This window comes from Procambarus clarkii, chromosome 76 (assembly GCF_040958095.1).
Source record: "Procambarus clarkii isolate CNS0578487 chromosome 76, FALCON_Pclarkii_2.0, whole genome shotgun sequence".
Taxonomy (NCBI): domain Eukaryota; kingdom Metazoa; phylum Arthropoda; class Malacostraca; order Decapoda; family Cambaridae; genus Procambarus; species Procambarus clarkii.
Genome location: NC_091225.1, coordinates 22,322,299 through 22,344,356, shown reverse-complemented (window position 1 = coordinate 22,344,356; position 22,058 = coordinate 22,322,299). Strand labels below are relative to the sequence as shown.

The 22,058-nt window shown below is 41.5% G+C and overlaps 1 protein-coding gene across 1 annotated transcript; it reads left to right on the top strand.

Annotated features, from left to right (window-relative positions):
* san (Probable N-acetyltransferase san) lies at nucleotides 1-20,690 on the top strand. The gene is made up of 4 exons (XM_045763959.2): nucleotides 1-137; nucleotides 3,837-3,973; nucleotides 15,346-15,532; nucleotides 18,692-20,690. Exons 1-4 carry the CDS (start codon nucleotides 130-132, stop codon nucleotides 18,831-18,833), a joined length of 474 nt encoding a protein of 157 aa, XP_045619915.1. The 5' UTR covers nucleotides 1-129; the 3' UTR covers nucleotides 18,834-20,690.
* The last annotated feature ends 1,368 nt before the right edge of the window (nucleotides 20,691-22,058 follow it).

Below are 22,058 nucleotides of genomic sequence, written 5' to 3'. Positions count from 1 at the left end.
GCTGTCTCCTGATTGGTTGTCGTCAAGGGAAGTGACGTCAGGAATCAGTCTCTCCATCATGGCTGCGCCCTGTGTTATGTTCTGAATTGGTGTCCTCTGCCTTGAATCCCCTCGCTGCCGCTCGTCACCATGAGGAAGTAATGCCCTTCTTGTTCACGTTGATGCCCTCAGATGACCTGCACGGTCACTGTAGTAGTGTAGGGAGGGCAGGATGTATGGCGGCTGTAGTTCTTGCTTCAGATCTAACGTTATCTCTGCCCATCTACGGCCGAAACGATTTTTAAAAATATATAACTTTTTGTGGATTTTAATCTTGTAACACAATTTGGCGGTGCAATTTTTTATGTTAGGAATTATCTCGAGTGTTCATCTCTTGTGTGATTTATGTTCTTTACTGTGTATTGTGTAGTATACTGAACTAGTGTATTTGGTATACTGTGTTTTGATATTCACCGGTCGGTTGTAGCAGTGCTGTATCGGGCACTTCTCTGTTAGGAAAGAGGCCTATGGGGCCCATAGTATCCCATACTGTGGGATCCCATGCCTACGCAAGCCCACATGAGCCATAGAGATATTAGAAAGACTTCGTTTAGTGTCAGAGTAGTTAAATGGAATGCATTAGGCAGTGATGTGGTGGAGGCTGACTCCATACACAGTTTCAAGTGTAGTTAGAGTCCAGTAGGCTCAGGAACCTGTACACCAGTTGAGAGACGGGACCAAAGAGCCGAAGCTCAACCCCCGCAAGCACAACTAGGTGAGTACAGAGGTATTTTGGTTGAGGACATGTGGGTGTGTCCACAGTGATAATGTCCCACCCTTTACCTCCCACACACGACCACCTATACTGACCCACTTGTCGGTATGATGATAAGCCACGCCTCTCCCTGCCTGGGTCAGGCATGACCCACTTGTCAGCGTGATATTAAGCCACGCCTCTCCCTGCCTAAGTCAGGCACGACCCACTTGTCCCCATATCGAGGGGGGATCCTCGATATGAGACAAATGTGAATAAACACTCCCTGGCTGCCTGTCCCCCGACACATGGAATTTAAGTTGAATTATTAGTATTTTCTAATTTGACCTAACCTGATGTTGCATTCATTGGAACGAACATAACCTGGTCTAACCTAAAGCAACGCAGTCTCCAGAAAGTTACTAGTGTCCGGCTCCCAGAGCTGAAAAAAAAATGTGTTTAGTAGCGAATACAAAAAACGCAAATTCTAGGAACCCTTCAAACATAGGCAATTAGTGTATTGAAGCATGAAATGTTTACAATAGGCAAATGTTAGAATAAATAGTAGAACATTCAGTTTTCTGTAATCCCTGGTAATCCCAAGAGGTAAGGGGGCCTGACGGCTGAGTGGACAGCGCTTGGGATTCGTAGTCCTATGGTTCCGGGTTTGATCCAAAGCGGAAGCAGAAACAAATGATCAGAGTTTGTCACCCCTGATGCTCCTGTTCACCTAGCAGTAAATAGATACCTGGGAGTTAGACAGCTGCTATGGGCTGCTTCCTGGGGGTGTGTAACAAACAGGAGGCCTGGTCGAGGACCGGGCTGCGGGGACGCTAAGCCCTGAAATCATCTCGAGATAACCTCAACATCCCTGTGCATGCTTAAGAAAAATGTAAACTTATTTATCTCTTGATTTAAAGGTTAAATTAAATTTAATTTGGTCAATTTTGTTTGCAATTGGCTGTGTGGCCTGTATACTAGATAAGGACACAGGTAGGACCTTAGAAAGGTGCAGTGTGGGTATACATGTCACTTTGTACCCAAGTGTAAATATAGCAAATATTAATATAGTAATATACTTAAGATGGTTTGCCAACAAATTAAAACTTGACCTTGTCTGGGGTGTGGTCAGACCTTTAATTTTACCATAAGACAGGTAAACTCGGGTAAAAACCTTGCTCAGGCATTTCAATAAAGCTTCTTTTCTATTTGTAAAACCTTGACACTATAATTTAGGCTGTTAGCTGAGCTTCGGTTGGCTTAGGTTAGATAGGTTTTAAAATATGTTGGTGAACCGTCTTGAATTCAATGTTGCATATTTTTTCCTACTTTATCCATCCTAACCTATATACAGTACTGTACTGTACAGTTTATCAATTATAAAATTATTTTTTTTTCTCCAAAATGCCTTTGTATGGTAATTGGTATCCATTATGGGTACTGATTTAATTTTTGTTGGGTACAGTCAGCCTATGTATGTTAGGTTTATATTGAGGTCGCCTCAGAGTTGAACTATTGACCCTCCGCCCCAAGCAGTTGACTAATTTCAGGTGAACAGTAGAATTAGGTGAAAAAACATGCCTAACTATTTTTGTCGCATCCAGGATGTGTCCAACCACTTGGGATAGAAGGTTGAGTAACGGTCTCGCTTCATGCAAGTCGGCGTTCAATCCCCGACCGTCAAAGTGATTGGGCACCATTTCTTCACCCTGTCCCGTCCCATCCCAAATCCTTATCCCGATCCCTTCCAAGTGCTTGATTAAAGCTCTGCACACTACCATATAGTGTCACCTCAACTTACGACTGCCCCTACTTACGAATTTTTAGAGTTATGACCCCAATTTCGTCACAAAATGTAACTCGACTAGCAACTTTGTTGATACACGTATGGGTCGACTGAGCGCCCACTTAGTAGATGATCACGCTAGTAAAGAATTTTATTGTTTTTGTGCTTTTTTTTATTTTTTGAACATAAAAGTAATTATTATATATCTCACCATGGGGGTCCCAAGAAAGTCAATGGTAAGGTTCAACCTAAGAAAATAGTTGAGTAGAGGTAGTAGAGAATGACCCTTCCTCATTAGGAAATTGTGTGAAGTATGGGAAGAATTGCAAAGTTTTGTTGACAAAAATCGCCCAGATAAAGCTGTAGCAGGCCGTTGCATTTTAAATTTAAATTTATATTTTGCCCCCGGCTGTTGTATTGACCTTCTAAATGACAATGTAATGTCTCACTCCAGACAAGTGTTAAAATGTAGGGAAAAACAAAGTGTCTTTAGACAGATTCTTAGTAAAATAAGCAAGCAGTGACCCACAATCAGGTTCTAGTGGTATGCCCGTAAAATGTAAGAGAGAGTACCCCAGAGAAGTCACCACTGCCCAATGTTATAATGGAAGGGAATTCCCCTTACAAATAGTAACACCTCTCCTCCTCCCCTTTCCCTCCTCATCATCTTCCATATGTCAACAAGAGTCCTCAATGAAAGTAAGATATACAAACTGTATTGTAGCTAGTACAGAGAGAGTGGTATTTGGCATAAAATGTATTTTTAAGCTAATATTTTTGGGGTGTGTGGAACGGATTAATTCAATTTACATTATTTCGTATTGGACAATATGTTTCGAGTTACGAATTTTTGAGTTATGACCCGTCTCTGGGAACTGATTAAATTCATAAGTGGAGGTACCACTGTACTGTATTTATTTTATAACTAGCAATGTTGGCTGAACAGAAGTAGTATTTTTAAACTTAATTGTGAATAAATGTAACATGATAAACTACTTAGTGTAGCTCCTTGTCATAACAAATACAGTATTATTTTCCTCATTGGTTTCCTACAATTTTTTCTAATGCTGCTATTTAATTGTGTGTGCTTTTGTAACATCTTTTTGCAGATGTTTGGCACAATGGTTGGGAATCATGCTAAAGGCTATGTACAGAGAGAAGCTTTTTTTTTTTTTTTTTTTTTTTAAGGAAATTCAAAATATTTTTTCCTATCAAAATATTCCTACTATAGGCACTGGGCATAGAACCTCCCTTTATTCAAATGCGATAAAAACATATCGCAAATTTGTTATAACCCTGTACACTCTTTCTTTACAGAGGTCGAATCGAGTTAGGGGATGTGACACCCCATAATATCAAACAGCTGAAGCTACTAAATCAGGTGGTTTTTCCAGTGAGTTATAATGACAAATTTTACAAGGATGTACTAGAAGCCGGAGAATTAGCTAAATTAGGTGAGTGGTACATGTTGTTTGATGCAGTACCTCCCATTTGGATGCCTTTTATTTTGGACTAATTTTCCCCCATAATATTTGCATTGTCCATGTAATAATTTTAAATTGCTTTTGCTTACCTAGAGACTTGCATGATTTTATGTATGGTGGTGCAAGGATGATATCCTTTGTTATTGGCCCATGTAACCAACTACCTTACCTTGAGGTTACCTTGAGGTGCTTCCGGGGCTTAGCGTCCCCGCGGCCCGGTCGTCGACCAGGCCTCCTGGTTGCCACACTGATCAACCAGGCTGTTGGACGCGGCTGCTCGCAGCCTGACGTACAAGTCACAGCCTGGTTGATCAGGCTGTGACTCCCAGCATCCCAGCAGTCTTGGTTACAAATTATGCCATAGGATGTTTTGCATTAGATTTTGAAAGAAATTGAAAAGATCAATGAATCATCACTGCATCTAATGCAGTGATGATTCACTGCATTAATTTTAATTCAGTAATGAAAGGGGAACTTAATACACACTTCCAACGGGTACCTAATCACCTAAGCTGTGACTTGCACATCAGACTATGTGCAATGTCATGAAACTGCCTGATTGGCCAAGTAGCCAATCAGGGGGCTTGGGTCATCAATCTGCAGTCCCACTTCAAGATAACTTCAGGCAAGTTTGTAGGGGTGTGTTAGTGGTTGGGGGGTGTATAATGGTGGGGGGCATGATTGGTGTGAGGGGGAATGGTGTGACATATTTATAAATAAATGTAAAGCGTGAGTCCTCAGTGTAGTGTGGAGAAAAAGCTTGAATACAAGGGAGATACCAGCAGCACTTAAATCGGCAGATATAGCTCCCCCTACACAAGTTTGTAGCCAGCAAAACACTGGCTAAAACCTACAGACAGTTGCACTAATATCACATACAATAAAAGTTTTTGAAAGAGGAATCAGGAATCGGATCATTGCTCTCCAGTTACATAGAGAGCAATGACCTTCACAACCAAGATCAACATGGATCTAGAGTGGGAAGATCATGCCTCTTGCTTCTCGGAGAGTGTAACGAAAAGGGGGCCTGGTCGAGGACCGGGCCACTGAGACGCTAAGCCCCGAAATCATCTCAAGATAACCTCTCAAGGGGCTCTTCCCAGAAAACCAGCATTGAAGGTAATGAAATGCCAATTTCTGGGTGAACCCCCAGTGACTCCCTAATCCCCTCCCTAAAAGGGTGGAGAGGGACTGTTCCACCGCACTCTTCTTGGGTTCTTGATGGACTGGTAGAAGTCCCATTGGTTTCAGCTCAGGTTTGGACTTAGCTGAACCTTGTTTAGGACTCTCAGTCAGCTTTGCTGGCCTTCCCTGGCTGCAGCCAGGGAAGGCCAGGTTCACTTCTGTTGGTGATGAGTGGGTGCTGAGTGTGTCAGCGATTGCTCGAGCAGCTGTGCAGAAGCCTCAACTTTGCCTTCCTAGTGCTCCCTTGGATGGGATTTGACTTCAGAGGCTGTTTTGGTTATTCCTGAGCCGGCTCTTCCACCACTGCCACAATCACTGGGTGCGGCCTCCAGAAGCTCTTTGCCGGCCTCCAGAAGCTCTTGGTTATCTCCGTTTTCAATTGGGGCTCTCTGGCCAACATTCATCAGGCTGGTCAGGGCCCTGGTCCCCTCGCCTTCGCCGGGCTCACAGTACTACGCGGGGGATTGTAGTCGTGTGGCATGAGCTGCAGAGGGTTCAGATCCTTCCTGGCTCCATAGTCTGGCTCCATTCAGATTGTCTCCTCGTGGTTCACTGTCTCACCCAAGGGGAGGTTCTCTTCAGTCTCTGTCTCTTTGGAGCTGGACTCTACATGAAGTTCATCTTCTGGTTTCATGGGGTTTGGCTCTCCATTCCTGTTCACTTCCAGGGGGTATCAGCATCCTGGCTGACAATCTTTCTCGGTTCCATCCCATCTCTGTGAAGTGGACCGTCGACAATGTGAGCTTTTGACATATTGGTCTGCTGTCGTACCTTGCCGATTCCAGCTTCTCCAATCTTTGCGTCTGGAGTTTTTGATGTGTGTTTATTGCCATATCTATGGTGGTCAGGTAGCAGTTTTGTTAGTGTTCCACCTGCAGTCTTCCTCTCAGTGACAGTATGAAGTGTCCTGGCATGCTTTTCGCCATATCCTCTCCTCTTGTCATTCATCTTCGGTGTTTATTTCGGTTGTCCCATCTTTTCTTTCTAGTTTTTCTGGATTGGCTTCTTATACTAGATACTGTCACTTCATATCGTGCATTCCTGTCGGAGCCACTCCAGTTTGTGTTTGGGGTTGATACTTCCTTGGCCTCTTAATGTGAGCTTTCTTTGGTGCATTGTTTCACATGTGGGCCTGCTCATGTGTTGCCCAAGTCTGCTTGGTCTTTGGACTGCATTCTTTCTTCTGCTCATTTTAGTGTCCTTTTCGGTCCGTGATTGCTTTTATAAGGCTCTGTTTTTGCTCTTTCACCTTTGGATGTTGGGTGGGGTGAGCTTCATGCTCTTTCAGTGCCAGGGTTTTTTGGTCCTGCCCTGAAGGTTATTTTGTTTGTCACAAGTTGGCTCTTTTTTTTTTTTTTTTTTTTTTTTGCAAGGAATGAGTCGGTTGGCTTTCACAGGGGGGTCCTTTGGTGGATGCTTGGATGGTTCAACTAGGGGTGCATCATGTGCTGTGTCCGGTGGTGGCGGCTCAGCTCCACTACCTTTCTGCATCTGGTTCTGCTTTGGATGACTCATTGTGGATTGCTCCAGTTTACCTGATCCCCTCTTCCCGGGCTCATGTTTTTCAGATATCTGCAGTGTTATTAAGTCTAGCTAGCCTGTAGTCAACCCCTCATACCCATTACATTCAGAAACTTGTCACTCAGCTGTATTTGCCAATGTGTCTTGAGCTGATATTTGGGGTGGGTGAATAGGAGTCCTGGCAGCCAGTTATTTGGTCAATGTTCCTTGGCCGTGTGTGGCCTTAGGTCATGTGTCACAGCTTTTGTTTTCTTTTTTATTGTGATACCTGGGGTGCTCTCTCCTCCCTGGTTATTTCTGTTAATTTTTTCTATAGATAGGTAGCTTCAGGAAGCTACGAGGGGCTACTCCCAGAAAATTAGCATAGACTGCAATGAAAAGCCAATTTCTGGGTGAGCCCCGGTGGTTCCCTGGCTTCCTCCCTCTCCCAGGAAGAAGGGGATGACTTTTACCATCATCCTTCATTATAGAACTGAGGTTGGAGCAACCAGCTGACCCGGTCTGCCTCCCTCCATCCCCCCCCCCCCATCCCCCAAACAAGGGTGGGGAGGAGGGGTGAATGAGCTGGCGCTAGTTTTATAAATTTTTTATAGTTTACATTTTTGGGTAAGTCCTTTTGGTGATCTTGAGGTCTTAATATTTTTATAACCAACAGTGATCCATTTTGCTTTGCAGACTTGTGGGTACTTCCTGGGTGGTGGTGGACATAATTAAAATATCACTGACAATTTTACAATAGTTGTTTTGTGCCAATTAAAATATCACTGACAATTTTACAATAGTTGTTTTGTGCCTCATTAGAGAGGGACCAGGTTCTGGCTCATGGTCCCCATTAGGACTAAAAGAACTACGCAACTGATGGCACCTAGTAGTTTAGCACTGTAGCTTCAGGGAGCCACCGGAAATCACCCAGAAATTAGTGTTTCATTACATTCAATGCTAGTTTTTTCATGGGTCAAGGCAAACTCATATAAGGGGCATATCTGGCCGACCCCTGACAGTGTTCAAGAGAGAACTTGATAAACACCTCCAAAGAATACCTGATCACCTAGGCTGTGACTCATACGTCAGGCTGCGAGCAGCTGCGTCCACCAGCCTGGTTGACCAGTCCAGCAACTAGGAGGCCTGGTCGACGACTGAGCTGCGGGGTCGTTAAGCTCCGAAAACACCTCGAGGAAACCTTTGTGGGTGCCACATCCCGGTCAATGGCAGGCATAGAATGTTTCCAAACACATGGGGGTTTCCATAGGCCATTGCTCCTCGTGCCTATCTCGGGGGGCCAGGTTCTGCCTCGTGGTCCCCAGTATGCAGAAACTCAAATTGACTAATGCCTCGGTCTAATACATACACATCAGCCTGGTAAGCTCCGGGGAGCCTCCGGGACTCGCCCAGAAAATGGTGTTTCATTACATTCAATGCTGTTTTTTTCTGGATATTAAAATGAATAGTACCAAATTCTACTTTACATTTGAACTTCACATCGATATTTGTATGATCATCCACATAGTTATATAAAGTACTATTTTATCAGATGGATGGGTTTCCATATCCATTTTCTTTTTGGATGCAGCCACTCAATAAAAGACTCAAGGTTTTTGGAGGTGTAATCACATAATCATACTCGCCACCAGATAACCTGCAGACCATCCTCATCCTTGTTGCAATTGTTAGACCCTTGGACGACTTACTTTAGCATGAAATCTTCTGTCTTTTTTATCTGGGTCCATCTTTCTGGACTGCTGCTTCCTCGGACAAGTTGGCCAATATTTTCTCTACTTTCATAGGGAACTGTGGGGAGAAGGCAAACTGGAGCTACCATGGGGGCTTAACTCAGAAATAGAGCATTGATTGTAATTTATAGCCCTTTCTGAGCAGCTTCTTGGCAGCTCCCTTTTCTTTTCTTAGCCAAGTTTACAAAGGTGGGCTTGGCTGAAAGTGGGGCATCTACCTCATCTGACCCTCTTGCCAGAATGGCTTTCACATAGTGGCAGCCTTGTTAGTTAGTGGATGCTTCAGCAATTAAGAATCTTTCTTGACAATCTGGTGTTGCCAAGAATCACTCGGATTTTTTTTTTTTATATTTGAGTGTTATAGCAGGTGATTTTTCTGTGTAGTAATTTGAGGTATTCTCCTTTTTATGCTCCATAACCATTTATCAGGGGACAACAAAATTAGCAAGGGTGCTTATCTTTGTAGTCAGAAAGCATCATAGAGAACTCTGGCATATTCAGTGTCCTTGTGGTGTCAATGCCAGGACGAAGGAGAGCTACCAAGGTAATGTACCTCTCAAAAAGGGGGGATTCTTGTTACACTTAACATTCAGTTTTTAGAGCCAGGTAATATTTAGTAGGTGTGTGTGTGTGTTTTTTTCCTCCCAGTATGACCTCGATAGTGACATTCTTGTATCCCCAGTGTGGTTCGTTTTCTGATTATGTCTCGTCTTTCTTCTTGTAAGAAACCTGTTAAACCATACTAGTAGCCTTCCCATTACTTCTCCAATATGCTCTAGCGTCCAGAATAATATCTTATGTGGGACCTTATCGAATGCTTTTCTTAGGTCCAGATAGATGCAGTCATCCCAACCATCTCTCACTTGCAAAAACTCGGTGAGTCTGTCATAAAAACAAAGTAAATTCGATACGTGTGATTTTCCATTCCTAAAACCAAACTGCCTGTTTGTTATTACTATACAGTATATCATTCTCTTAGATAGTCTACAATTTAATTTTAATTGCCTTTTCTAGTAATTTGGCTACTACACTGGTCACAGGTGCTGTTATTTTCTTTTAAAATTAGTGATAAATGTAATTTTTAAAGTGTGTGTGCTAGTTTTCCTATTATCAATGATGTCTGAAAAATATCCTCAAAGTATAACCTAGTTTACGAGCACACCTGAAATTGAAGGTGACGCTCCAACTAGCCCTACCACCTTGTTTCTTCTCAAATTCCTGAGCCATTTTTTATGTCATATCTAGATGCAACTGGTCCCAGTCTTGGCTTGGGGAGTAGAACTCCCAAAACCCTCTCCAGGTATGCTCCAGGTACCTATGTACAGTACTCTGTTACACTCCAAAATCTGTGGTGTCAAGGCTCTGTGAACTGCTTGCCTTGTGCAAACATACAGTACATAATTTGAAACAGTTCAGTGCATTGCACATTTCCTCCCCTATCATCATGGATTAGTTGTCCACTCAAACTTTATGAATTTGTCCTTCACATGCAGTTATTAATGTATTTAAGAATTCACATCTTAATAAATTTATAGAATGGATTGTCATTTGTCAGCAATCCCTTTCTTGAATTTTCTTTCCTCTTACATTCTATTACCATGAATTAGCTTTGGGCTCGCTAGTAGCATGGACTTGGTTTCATGTATGCTACGAGCTTCATGTGTTTAATGCATATTTTCCCCTAAGTGTGCATTTAGTGTTGCTCTTGCATTATGAGTGCCTTTTCTGGTGTATTTGGAAGTTCACCCATGAAAGGCCAGGCTGCTGTATAGATAGCCTCGTACTGTTTAGTGCACGAGTCTGACTCTGTGGGGACCCATGGTTACCTTGCCTTGAGGTGCTTCCGGGGCTTAGTGTCCCCGCGGCCCGGTCGTCGACCAGGCCTCCTGGTTGCTGGACTGATCAACCAGGCTGTTGGACGAGGTTGCTTGCAGCCTGATGTACGAATCACAGCCTGGTTGATAAGGTATCCTTTGGAGGCGCTTATCCCGTTCTCTCTTGACCACAGTGAGGGGTCGGCCAGTTATGCCCCTTATGTGTAGTGGAAGCGTGTTGAACAGTCTCGGGCCTCTGATGTCGATAGAGTTCTCTCTCTGAGTACCTGTTGCACCTCTGCTCTTCAATGGGGGTATTCTGCACATCCTGCCATGCCTTCTGGTCTCGTGTGATGTTACTTCTGTGTGAAGGTTTGGGACCAGCCCCTCAATTATTTTCCATATGTAAATTATTATGTATCTCTCCCGCCTGCACTCAAGGGAATACAGGTTTAGGCTCTTTAGTCGGTCCCAGTAGTTTAGATGTTTTACTGAGTGGATTCTAGAAGTAAATGATCTCTGCACTCTCTCCAGGTCAGCAATTTCTCCAGTTTTGAAAGGGGCTGTCATTGTGCAGCAGTACTCCACTCGAGAGAGCACTAGCGTTTTGAAAAGTATCATCATCGGTACAGCATCTCTAGTGTGAAAAGTTCTTGTTATCCAACCTGTCATTATTCTTGCAGTTGTGACGGCTACTTTATTGTGTTCTTTAAAGGTAAGGTCTTCCGACATGAATACACCCAGACCCTTTACACTGCCTTTTCGTTCTATGTTATGATTTGCCCGAGTTTTGTACGTGGATTCAGTTTTTATATTTTCATTTTTTCCGTAACGCAGGAGCTGGAACTTATCTTCATTAAACACCATATTATTTTCTGTAGCCCATAGAAAGACCTGATCTACATCTGATTGGAGGTTTGCCATGTCCTCAATGTTGCCTACTCCCTTGTGTCATCTGCAAAGGATGATACAGTGCTATAGATTGTGTCCTTGTCTATGTCCAATATGAGAATGAGAAAAAGTACTGGAGCAAGCACAGTACCCTGGGGAACTGAGATCTTCACGGTTGAAGGGCTGGATTTTATTTTGTTGACTATTACACATTGGGTTCTGTTGGTCAGGAAATTGTAGATCCATCTGCCTATTTTTCCGGTAATTTCTTTTGAATGCATTTTATGTGCAATAACACCATGGTCACATTTGTCAAAGGCTTTTGCAAAATCTGTGTAAATTACATCAGCATTTTGCTTGTCTTCCATGGCATCTAATGCCATGTCATAGTGGTCCAGCAACTGCGACAGGCAAGAGCGCCCTGTTCTGAAACCATGTTGTCTGGGGTTATGGAGATGCTGTGATTCCATGTATTTTGTGATCTTACTTCTTGGCACACTCTCAAAGGTTTTTATGATGTGCGATGTTAGTGCAATTGGTCTGTAATTTTTTGTCTCTGCCTTATTTCCTCCTTTATGGAGTGGTGCTATCTCTGCTGTTTTTAGTATGTCAGGGATAATGCCAGTATCTAGGCTTTGTCTCCAAAGAATGTGAAGGGCCTGCAATAGTGGTTTTTTACAGTTCTTGATGAATATGGAGTTCCAAGAATTTGGGACTGGTGCATAGGCATACTGTTTATGGCTTCTTCAAAATCCAGTGGGGATATGGTGATGTCTGATATATGATTTGATGTTGGTATCATATCCATGAAAAATTCATTTGGGTTATCAATCTTTAGTGTGTTTAGTGGCTCGCTGAAAACAGTCGTACTGGTTCCTCAGTAACTCGCTCATTTCTTTGTTGTCATCGGTGAAAGTTCCATCTCCCTTTCGCAGGGGCCCGATACTAGATGTGGTTTTTTATCTTGAATTTGCATAAGAGAAAAAATATTTTGGATTTCTCTCTATTTCACTGATGGCCTTTTGCTGTCTGCCTCTCCTGGATTTTGTATGATTCTTGTAGCTTGAATTCGATTGTTTCTATTTCTCTACCTAACCTTCTTCGCTGTTCTTGAGATAGGGTGTGACTCTCGAGTTGTTCCACAATTTTTTTTCACCTATAGAGGGAACGATGTTCCCATTCCAATCTGCATATCTTCCTCTTTTTCCTTAGGGGTATGTGATTTGAACATATTTCTAGTGCTACTGAGCTTATTTTTTCCAGACACTGGTTCAGGTTTGCATTTTCTAGCAGTTCTTCCCAGTTTATTTCTGTGAAGTCCTGGTTTATTTGCTCCCAGTTTATCTGTTTATTATTGAAGTTGAATTTGCTGAAATCTCCTCCACCGGGAATCGGGACTGGTTTTGACGGTCTATTCCCCATGCTAGTCAGAACTTAAATCAAGTTGTGATTTGAGTAACAGGTATTTGTAATCATTATGTTCCTGATCAATTCATCATTATTTGTGAAAATGAGGTCCAGTGTATTCTCCTTCCTAGTTGGTTCTACTATTTGCTGGTTTAAGGCAAACCTGTCGTACATCCATAGCAGGTCATTTGCGTGTGCCTGTTCATTTAGGCTACTTCCTGGTATTCTTTCTGATATTACTGTATTAGCGAGGTGCTTCCGTTTCAGGTGCAGTAGGTTGAAGTCCCCAAGCAGGATGATGTTCGGGGCTGGATTTGTGAGGTTTTCCAAGCAGTGTTCTATTTTCATTAATTGGTCTTTAAACTGCTGAGAGTTTGCCTCCAGTGACTTATATACAAGGACAATAACTACATTTTATCATCTCTATTTTGATTATCAGCACTTTTACCATATCATTTGAGGTGTTTAGTAGCTCAGTACAGATGAGTGTGTCCTTGATGTTCAGGCTGACCCCACCCTTTAGCCGGTGTTTCCTGTCACATCTGAAAAGATTGTACTCTGAGATCCATATTTCACCATCATTGTAGTCCTTTGTGTGAGTTTCCGTTAGGGCTGCAAACACTGCATTTGCCTCATGAAGGAGACCATCTAAAAAATAAGCAGGCATAAATCAGTTCCTGCTGTGGGACATGGACCTAGTTTCTGGCTAGTTGAGGGTTCTTATTCCACCTTGGCTTGCTGGCAGCCTTCTGTTTTCTTTGGAGGCATGGCAGAGCTTCTTTTGCCATGTTGAGATGCTTGGTTGGCAGACAGTGGGTTCTTTCTAGGTGTTCTTAAATGGTGCTTGCTTTACACTGCTTGGGAGCTGCTTGTTTGTTCTGGTTCTTCCCTAGGGTTGGGGGTAGGTGGTAGCTTAATGTTCTGATGCTTTGCTTTCTGGAGCCTTCACTGCAGGGGTTGCAGGAATCATGCTTGCTTGGCAGTTGTTTGCACATCTGGGTAGTTGCTTAGCTGTTTTCTGTTCAACTCTGGTGGACGTGTTGTTCTGGCATCAGCCATCTGAAGTAGCAGCCTTGTTGCCTATGGTTCAGCTTTGGCAGCCCTGCCCTGGTAGCTCACTTTCTTCAGGTTGTGATGGTGGCATTTTTCTGGCCCATCTTGCATGTCAGCGGGCAGTGATAGCCCTGATTTTGATTTGGCCTGGTTCTTTCCTTCCTGTCTTTCTACCTCCTTTTTTTCTGTAGAGGCTGTTTCTTCGATTCTTTCAGCGGCATCTGTTGCTCTCCGACCTCTTGGTTGACTCCTTTCTGCAGGTTCTTCTTCCCCTTCTGCTTGTTGGCAGACTTTCTCTTGATTTGTCCCTCTCTGGCTTCAGCTTGCGGTCAGCCTCCAGTAAGGCCTGCTTCCTGGGTCAGCCATCCTTGTTGTTCATAAGTACGCAGCTTTGGTCACTGTTATCTCCAACATGTTGTAGGCTGATATTCAGGCTCGTGGGTTTGTGTTCTAACAAGGGTGCTGGCAGCCTGGTACACTATTTGGATAATGTTCCTGGGCCCAGTCAATTGTGTATGGCTTTGGGCTACATCACCTGGCCTGGCGTCTCTTCTTCGACTTGGGCGCCTGCACCCTTTCCTCCCTGTTAAGTCCATCATGCCAACATGTGAGATGAGCCATGAAAAAGCCCACCACCACCATCTGAAGGAGGGAAGCATACAATTTGGGTAAAGCTACTGAAGATGAAACCACAGGTAACAAGGCAGGAGCACCTGGCACTGAAGCCAAAACATCCAGGCCACCCTAGAGCTGGCAGTAGCACAGCTGAACACAATGTCATTGTGTGCATCTGTGTCCAGATGCACACAATGGCTGCCATGTGAGCATGGGACCTGTGATTCTCTGTGGCCTGGGTTCCTGAAAGCAAAGGCAGTTACATGTGAAGCTGGCACATGTCCCTGGGCTGAACCAGAGTAAACAAGCAGTCTTCTAACGGCACAAAAGGTGCACCATCCAGAAATGTCTGAAAGAAGGAACAGGAAAGGTATAACCATGCCAAGCTGCAAGACAAACTGGGTGTCCACAAACCAGGAAGATTTGGGGACCTTGTATCACAACTAAAAAGTCAAAGCTAACCTGACATGGAATCAAACAGATTTTTTCTGAACTAAGACTTTAATAAATTCAAATGCTATAATTTTTGGACTTTCCAGGTAAAATTTTGGCTAAATTCGAGTGTCCGGCTAACTCAAATGTAGGTGGGTCCCATACACTGTAATTATGTAATTAGGATTATCGAGCATAGATAATACACATACACACAGAAACAAAATGGGCATAATTTCTTTCACCCTGATGCCCCTGTTACCCAGCAGTAAATAGGTACCTGGGAGTTAGACAGCTGTTATGGGCTGCTTCCTGTGTGTGTGTTTGTGAAAAAAAAATAGTAACAGTTGATTGATTGACAGTTGAGAGGCAGGTCGAAAGAGCAGAGCTCAACCCCCTGCAAGCACAACTAGGTGAATACATGCAATTGCAGAATTAATTCAATACCATGCTCAAGAGTCTGTGTTTGTGAAAAATCTGAAAAGTGCTAAAATTATTGTATTCTGAAAAGAGTGAACAAAGATTATAGAATTCATTGCAAAGACAAAATTTTGGCTGCGAATGTTTTTCATGTATATTGTATCTTGTGTATTTAAAATGCATATTTTAAACAAACTCATTAATTGCATAAACTATCATTTTTATTTTACAACAGATGTTTACATTTGTTAAGATTACTATGTTTATCCTTCAGCATACTATAATGACATGGTGGTGGGCGGTGTGTGCTGTCGTGTGGATGTTCTGGATGGGCAGCGCCGACTCTACATCATGACCTTAGGCTGCCTTGCTCCATACCGACGTTTGGGCATTGGTACAAAGATGCTTGAACATGTTCTTAACTTTGTAGAGAGAGAAGGAAACTTCAACTCCATTTTCTTGTAAGTTACTGTTTTTGATTCTTGTATAACAATTTAATTTACAAAATGTCTATTCAACATTTTGAATTTTGATATTTTTTTTCAATCTCACACTTCCCACTTTTCTTAACAGCATTAGGTAACAATTATATGAGGAATTATATGAGCCCGTAGCCAACTGTGTGCCAGAGCCTTCATGTGATAAGTTGACCTAATATCTCGTGTATCACCCTGTTGAGCGAAGAAATTCCAGATGCGAGTCAGTCTCAGAGTGAATGGTCACTGATGGAGTGATGTTCTTAAGAAAGGCACTTCTAGCATGACACTGTTGAAGGTAGAAGCCTAGTGCTACAGGTGGCAATTACTCCACGGAGTTGGGCCAGGTGTGGAACTTTGAGGATGCTGGCCTTGTACATAACAGTAAGACCACCAACGTCACGTCAGTGTTGCAAGTTCTGATGTTCAGACCGTTCCCACCAGACTTGGTCAAGACTAGAGATGAGCCTTCTTGCCCATCTCTCCACTTTGTCCAACAGTCTGAGGAATTATGGGGGGAGGGGGGGGAGGCGATTGAGGAAAGGAGTGTATACTGTAGATTAGAGTAAACTTGTGCTCCATATAAGGTTTTACAGTCTTTGCTGTCAAGAAGGTGTGAGATGTGCCACAGGGCTGTAAGTTAACTGCCTGCCTTTTGAGCTAGGTTAAGCACATGGCCTTTCTTGTCATTGAAGAGTCAAACTTCATTCCCAAGATGTCAGTTTCATCTGTGAAATCTAGGGTCTTGCAACCCATTTGCAAGCCAGTCCGATTTTCCATGTGCAGTCTAGTTATCACCATCACTTGTCTTTCTTTTTCTTTATCTTTCTTTCTCTTTCTTTCTTTCTCTTTTTCTTTCTCTTTTTCTTTCTTCCTCTTCCTAATTGATTTAGGTAAAAAAACGTTCTTGAGGCAACATGTGACAAATGAAATCCAATGCGAATAAATGCCATGTTATGGAACGTGGAATCGAACGTGGAAACACTCAAAATAGATCAATACTCTTCAGTTCTGGGAGGCACTTAGTGGCATGTCTTTGCACCTTTTCCAGTTTGTTGACGTGCTTCCTAAGATATGGGTACCATACAACTGCTGCATATTTGAGTGTTGTCTATTTCCACAAATTATGTGGAAAGACATTAAAGAACGAGATCTAGGGGAGGTTTTGGATAGTAAACTGTCACCAGAGAAACACACAAAGGACACTGTCAGAGGAGCGTATGTGTCGCTTTCCAATTTCAGACTTGCTTTTAGTTATATGGATGGTGAAATACTGAAAGTGTTCATGATTTTTTAGACCAAATTTGGAATATGCAGCAGTTGTATGGTGCCCATATCTCAAGAAGCACATCAGTTAACTGGGAAAGGTGCAAAGGCTTGCTACAAAATGGCTTCCGGAACTGAAAAAACAAGAGTTATGAAGAAAGGCTAGAGGTGTTCAGCAACACCAGAAGACAGAAGGAAAAAGAGGTGATATGATCACCACTTACATGATAATAACAGGAATCGATCAGATTGACAGAGGAATTCCTGAAACCAGCAACTTCAAGAACAAGAGGTCATTGATTCAAGCTAAAGAAACAAAGATGCCACAAAAATATTAGAAAGTTTTCTTTTGTAAACAGAGTGGTAGAAGATTGGAAGAAGTTAAGTGAGAAAGTGGTGGTCAAAACTGTCAGTAGTTTCAAAGCGTTATACGACAAAGAGTACTGGGAAGACAGGACACCACAAGAATAGATCTTATCCTGTAACCACAGTTAAGTAATTACTTAGGTAATTATACACTGAGCCTTTCAAGACAAGGATATGCTGGAGTGCAATCCAAACTGCTACCATTTCCCAAACACACGAGTGCACAGTAATGCCAGAGCACATTGGTAAAGTCTGGTGACAAAGTCTCGGCCTATGCCAAACTTTTTGATAAACAGCTCAAGAGACAGATCTAGCAGCTTCCATGGTCCCAAATCCCCAAAGTCAAAAGGAAACAGCCAAATCAGATTTTGTAACATAAAGACATTTGGGGGCAGAGGAAATTCGAGGTCAAGGAGGCCTGAGCATCTGCCAAGTGTGGAAGTATTTCCACAGGAGAATATAAAGATGGGAAGCAGCCTGCAGTAATGTAGGTCTCGCATGATAAAAGGGCAGCTGCTCTGGTACCCCAGACAGGACCTAAGCAGGCCAAACATTACCAAAGCTGCAACTGGTACTGCAGGTCTCTTACTAGAAGCTGAACTTGGCTAGAAAAGTCAACAATGCAAATTGACAAGGCCAGAAGGTTCTTGTCTTTAGAAGGGTGGCATAGCTCAGAAAATGATCTTGCCCATTGCATGACAGGCCTGGGCTATTTTGTGTTGTGACCTTATAAGACGTTATCCTCATCTGTCTAGAAACCTGTAATTACCCAAGTGTAGTTACAGGATGAGCTACGCTCGTGGTGTCCCATCTTCCCAGCACTCTTTGTCATATAATGCTTTGAAACTACTGACGGTCTTGGCCTCCACCACCTTCTCACCTAACTTGTTTCAACTGTCTACCACTCTGTTTGCGAAAGTGGATTTTCTTATATTTCTTCGACATCTTTGTTTAGCTAGTTTAAATCTATGACCTCTTGTTCTTGAAGTTCCAGGTCTCAGGAAATCTTCCCTATCGATTTTATCATTATTTTATGTGTATAAACATTGGTGTAGGTAAGTATGGAAGTGTGAATTAATTTATGTGCAGTATTTGGAAATGATATTATGTGCGCCATGGTCATCGTAAATAAATAATAAGAGTAGTAAACGGTTAAATTGTGTACAGTATTGCTATTTCAGAGATGAAGATGCAGTTATGAACCAGTTAATAGTTTTTGGTGTTATAGATGAATAGCTTAAGTAGATGCATTTTAAACTAGACTTGAAAATTTATTAAAATGAACACTTTATTTGTCAGGTTCATTGTATTTCAAAGGCATTTTAGTACCGTATTGTGAAAAGTATAGTTTGAGAGAATGAGAGGAATGTGAGCTTGACTTACCCCATTTGCATATGAAGGTAAATACAAAATAGGTATTGTTGAACAAATATTTAGAACATTTCTGTTAAGTTTTTCTCAATTTTGATTTAGAGAGATGATGTGTGTTCACTATTATTCTTTGTTCTTCAGACATGTTCAAGTTAACAATGACGGTGCATTAGATTTCTACAAGAAGTTCGGTTTCGAAGTGGTAGAAACAAAGCAACATTACTACAAGAGAATTGAACCTGCTGATGCTCACGTCCTCCAGAAAACCCTTGTCAGATCCTGAGCACTAGTTAAATATAAACAAATTTGGGACCTGACAACTGCTGGTACATGCAAGAACAGCAATCAGTTGGTGGTTGCACATTTCTGATAAAGTAAAAATATATGGCAAAAGTGAAATGATGTATCCTTATCCAATGAAGTTATGGTATTAAGTTTATGGATAAGGCGAGGACAAAATTATGATAATTCTGGCCAAGTCTATATGGCTAGAAAAAGAACAGTTATTCAGTGATCCTGTAAAAGAATAATGCTTGAGGGAGAAAAGACCTTCTGTATGTAACTTGCGTAAATATACACATACAGTCAGTGTAAGTGGATTTATATATGGATATACATAAACAATGTGTGAGTACACACATACATGCATGCTTATGTAAGTGTGCATGCATGTGTGCACACATACACATGCACAAGCACATGCATATGCATCCTCATTAACATGTGCATGCACACATAATCATGGGTACATATGCACGTGTGTGCGCGCGCACACACACACACACATGCATACATATGTATGTGCACATACATGTGTGTACATGCTCATGCATACACAGGAAACATGGGCCACAGTGTTCAAGATCAGAAGGGAATAAAGGATGCAAACAGAGATAGCTTATTTCAAATGAAAAATAGTGTTTTTTAATGAAGTGTATTCATGATGCCATTAGAACAAAGAATAATGGGAACTTCCTTTATCTGCTTGCGAGTTTTTCATACTAGTGTGACTCTCGGTCACTTAATGTGTGTGGTCTTTTAGTTGAATGCTCTGATTTTTCAGGATGATGGAAAACTACCATCCAACCTTTCCTGTATAATAGTTGTAACTAGCTACTCTACTCGGCGAATTGAACTTCTTTCTATGAAAGATAACCTGCTCTCGTATGGTTAACTGGAACAATATTTGAATATTGTGTTGCACATACAAATATACTTTTTCTTGATAATGTAATTATTCACTATCTTAGAACAGAGGGCAGAAATTAAATTTGCAAACACAAATGAGGAATATTACCAAGTACAGTAGTTCTTTTATCATAAGTAGTGTTGAGTAACTCAAAATAAATTGGAGGAGGAGAAGGAAGCGGTAGAAGCCATCTCTATCCTTAATTATGGTACAGGAGCAAATATGACCAAAGAACTGAAGGTTGGAAGTACTATAATAGTAACACCTGATCTCCCTGCAGACACAAACATGTAAGTACATACACATATATGCATGCATTTCAACATAGAAAACATCTTCATGTACACATATGTGCATACATTTACATTATTATTATGCAATTGTGCACCCATGTCTAAATGTTTGTATAAAGTCTTGGTTTTTAACTAGGCTAGGCTTGTTAGTCATCTGTTAAGTGTACAATATTAATACATTTATGAAAGGTGCATGCAAGGTGAATTGTCCTACCTATGTCTTTATATAATATTTTTATTCTACAAAAATCTGAGGACTTTCACAGAGTTCATCTTATGTCCATATAAACTGAAAAAGTTAAAAATATTTTGTTGCATTTTCTTTACTAATAGAGTTTTAAATGCAGTGAAGCTATCAAACGACAGTCTGATATATTCATTTGAGAAGGATTGTTCTGCCATTATCTCCAGAACTGCAAATGTATGTAACGGTAAACCATTACTTTTGCTAGTCCAGGCATGATATTTTGTTTTAACTTGAGTTTCTTTCCTTCAGTGTGACTTATGTTTGTCTAGTAAATAATATTTGCTCAAGAAACATGACCTTTTGTCTTTGGTATTTTGTCAACTTTTCTTCTAAGCTGAAATAAGAGTTTGTTTTACATTGCTAACTTGCTGTTTTTATAAAATTATAAAAATATAAATCCATGGACTAAAACAGGGTTGTTTCATTTTTCTGATGATCCTTTATAATGCCATATGGTAAATAATAATAATAAAAAATTCTTGGCAACAATTTTGATTGGAATCTCCTAATTTCACTTATAATTGCAAATGTGTGTTTTTGTGCTTTTCAAGTGAAAAATATCTCATCTGAGTGCAACATATCTATGGCTGTGTGTAACTCATGTTTCATATGTACAATATTCAAGACAAATATTTGTGTTAATCTGTAAAGTCAGTGGATGTCATATTATAGCTAGCAAGAGCTGTGGGCACAGTCTAACATAGTACACAGTTCTGTTGCTGCATATAATTGTTCAAATTAATGATTTTTAACATTAAACTATTGGTGCTGTGGATGTGTGAAGAATCTAATTGTTATTCATAGTCCATAGATCGCAACCCTAAGTAAAAAAATAAAAAGTGAGGAAATGTAAAGCATTCCAAATGAATTTCAAAATTTTCTTGCAGCCTAATGCCAATATAAGCTTCATTAGGTCTCATTTATATTCCATTGAATTTGCTACATGATTCTAAACATGAAATACAACAAAATTAATTTGTCTGGAAACAGGCTCTGAGAAAACTCTGGATTTCCTTTGGGATATTTCTTACCCCTAGGGGACCGCTTTCTTGTGGATGGGAGGCCTTTGCATGGTGTGTTTCCCCATTGCAGTAGAGTGGCTTTAGGGCCTCTGAGAAAAATTGGAGGGGAGTTAAGTGTGGCCTGTGAGATTTTTTTCATTCATTATTAATGTGAGGTCAATGTCAATGTTAGACTGTTAATGTGAGGCAGCAAGGTTTTAAAACCTTAATATGGCAAAGCCTCTGTAATGCAAGAGGCAGAGCTCAGTTAGCATCCCATTACAAATTGTGTAGTAGGCAATCTGGCCCACTAGTTGGGACTACTACTGGAAGATATGCTTTCCTATCTTAACCAGGAGGAAGTCTTTTTGCTGGTCCCACAGCTGCTACTGTGCTGGCCTCTCATTTTCTAAATCATTGTTTCAGTGTCTACTGCTACCTCGCCAGCTCCTTATTCCTGACAAATTCTTAAATAATTGTAACAACAGCAATACTCAAAGGGGCCATGGCATCATACTTTCCCTTGGCTCCACTTGAGTATATCTTGCACACTACCACCTTGCATGCTACCACATCCAATAATGTTAGGCCCACCTACATGGACCAAATATTTTGATCTTATATGGTTGAGCATGCATTTACTGTACTAAAAATTTCTAGCTCTTCATTCCCCTGTGCCAGTCAGTTGGCATGACTCTTACCTTCTGCCTCAGTCTCGCAAGCACATTGTAGAATTCCAGTCTTGGGACCAGACTGACTACCTTACATTCATGCTTCG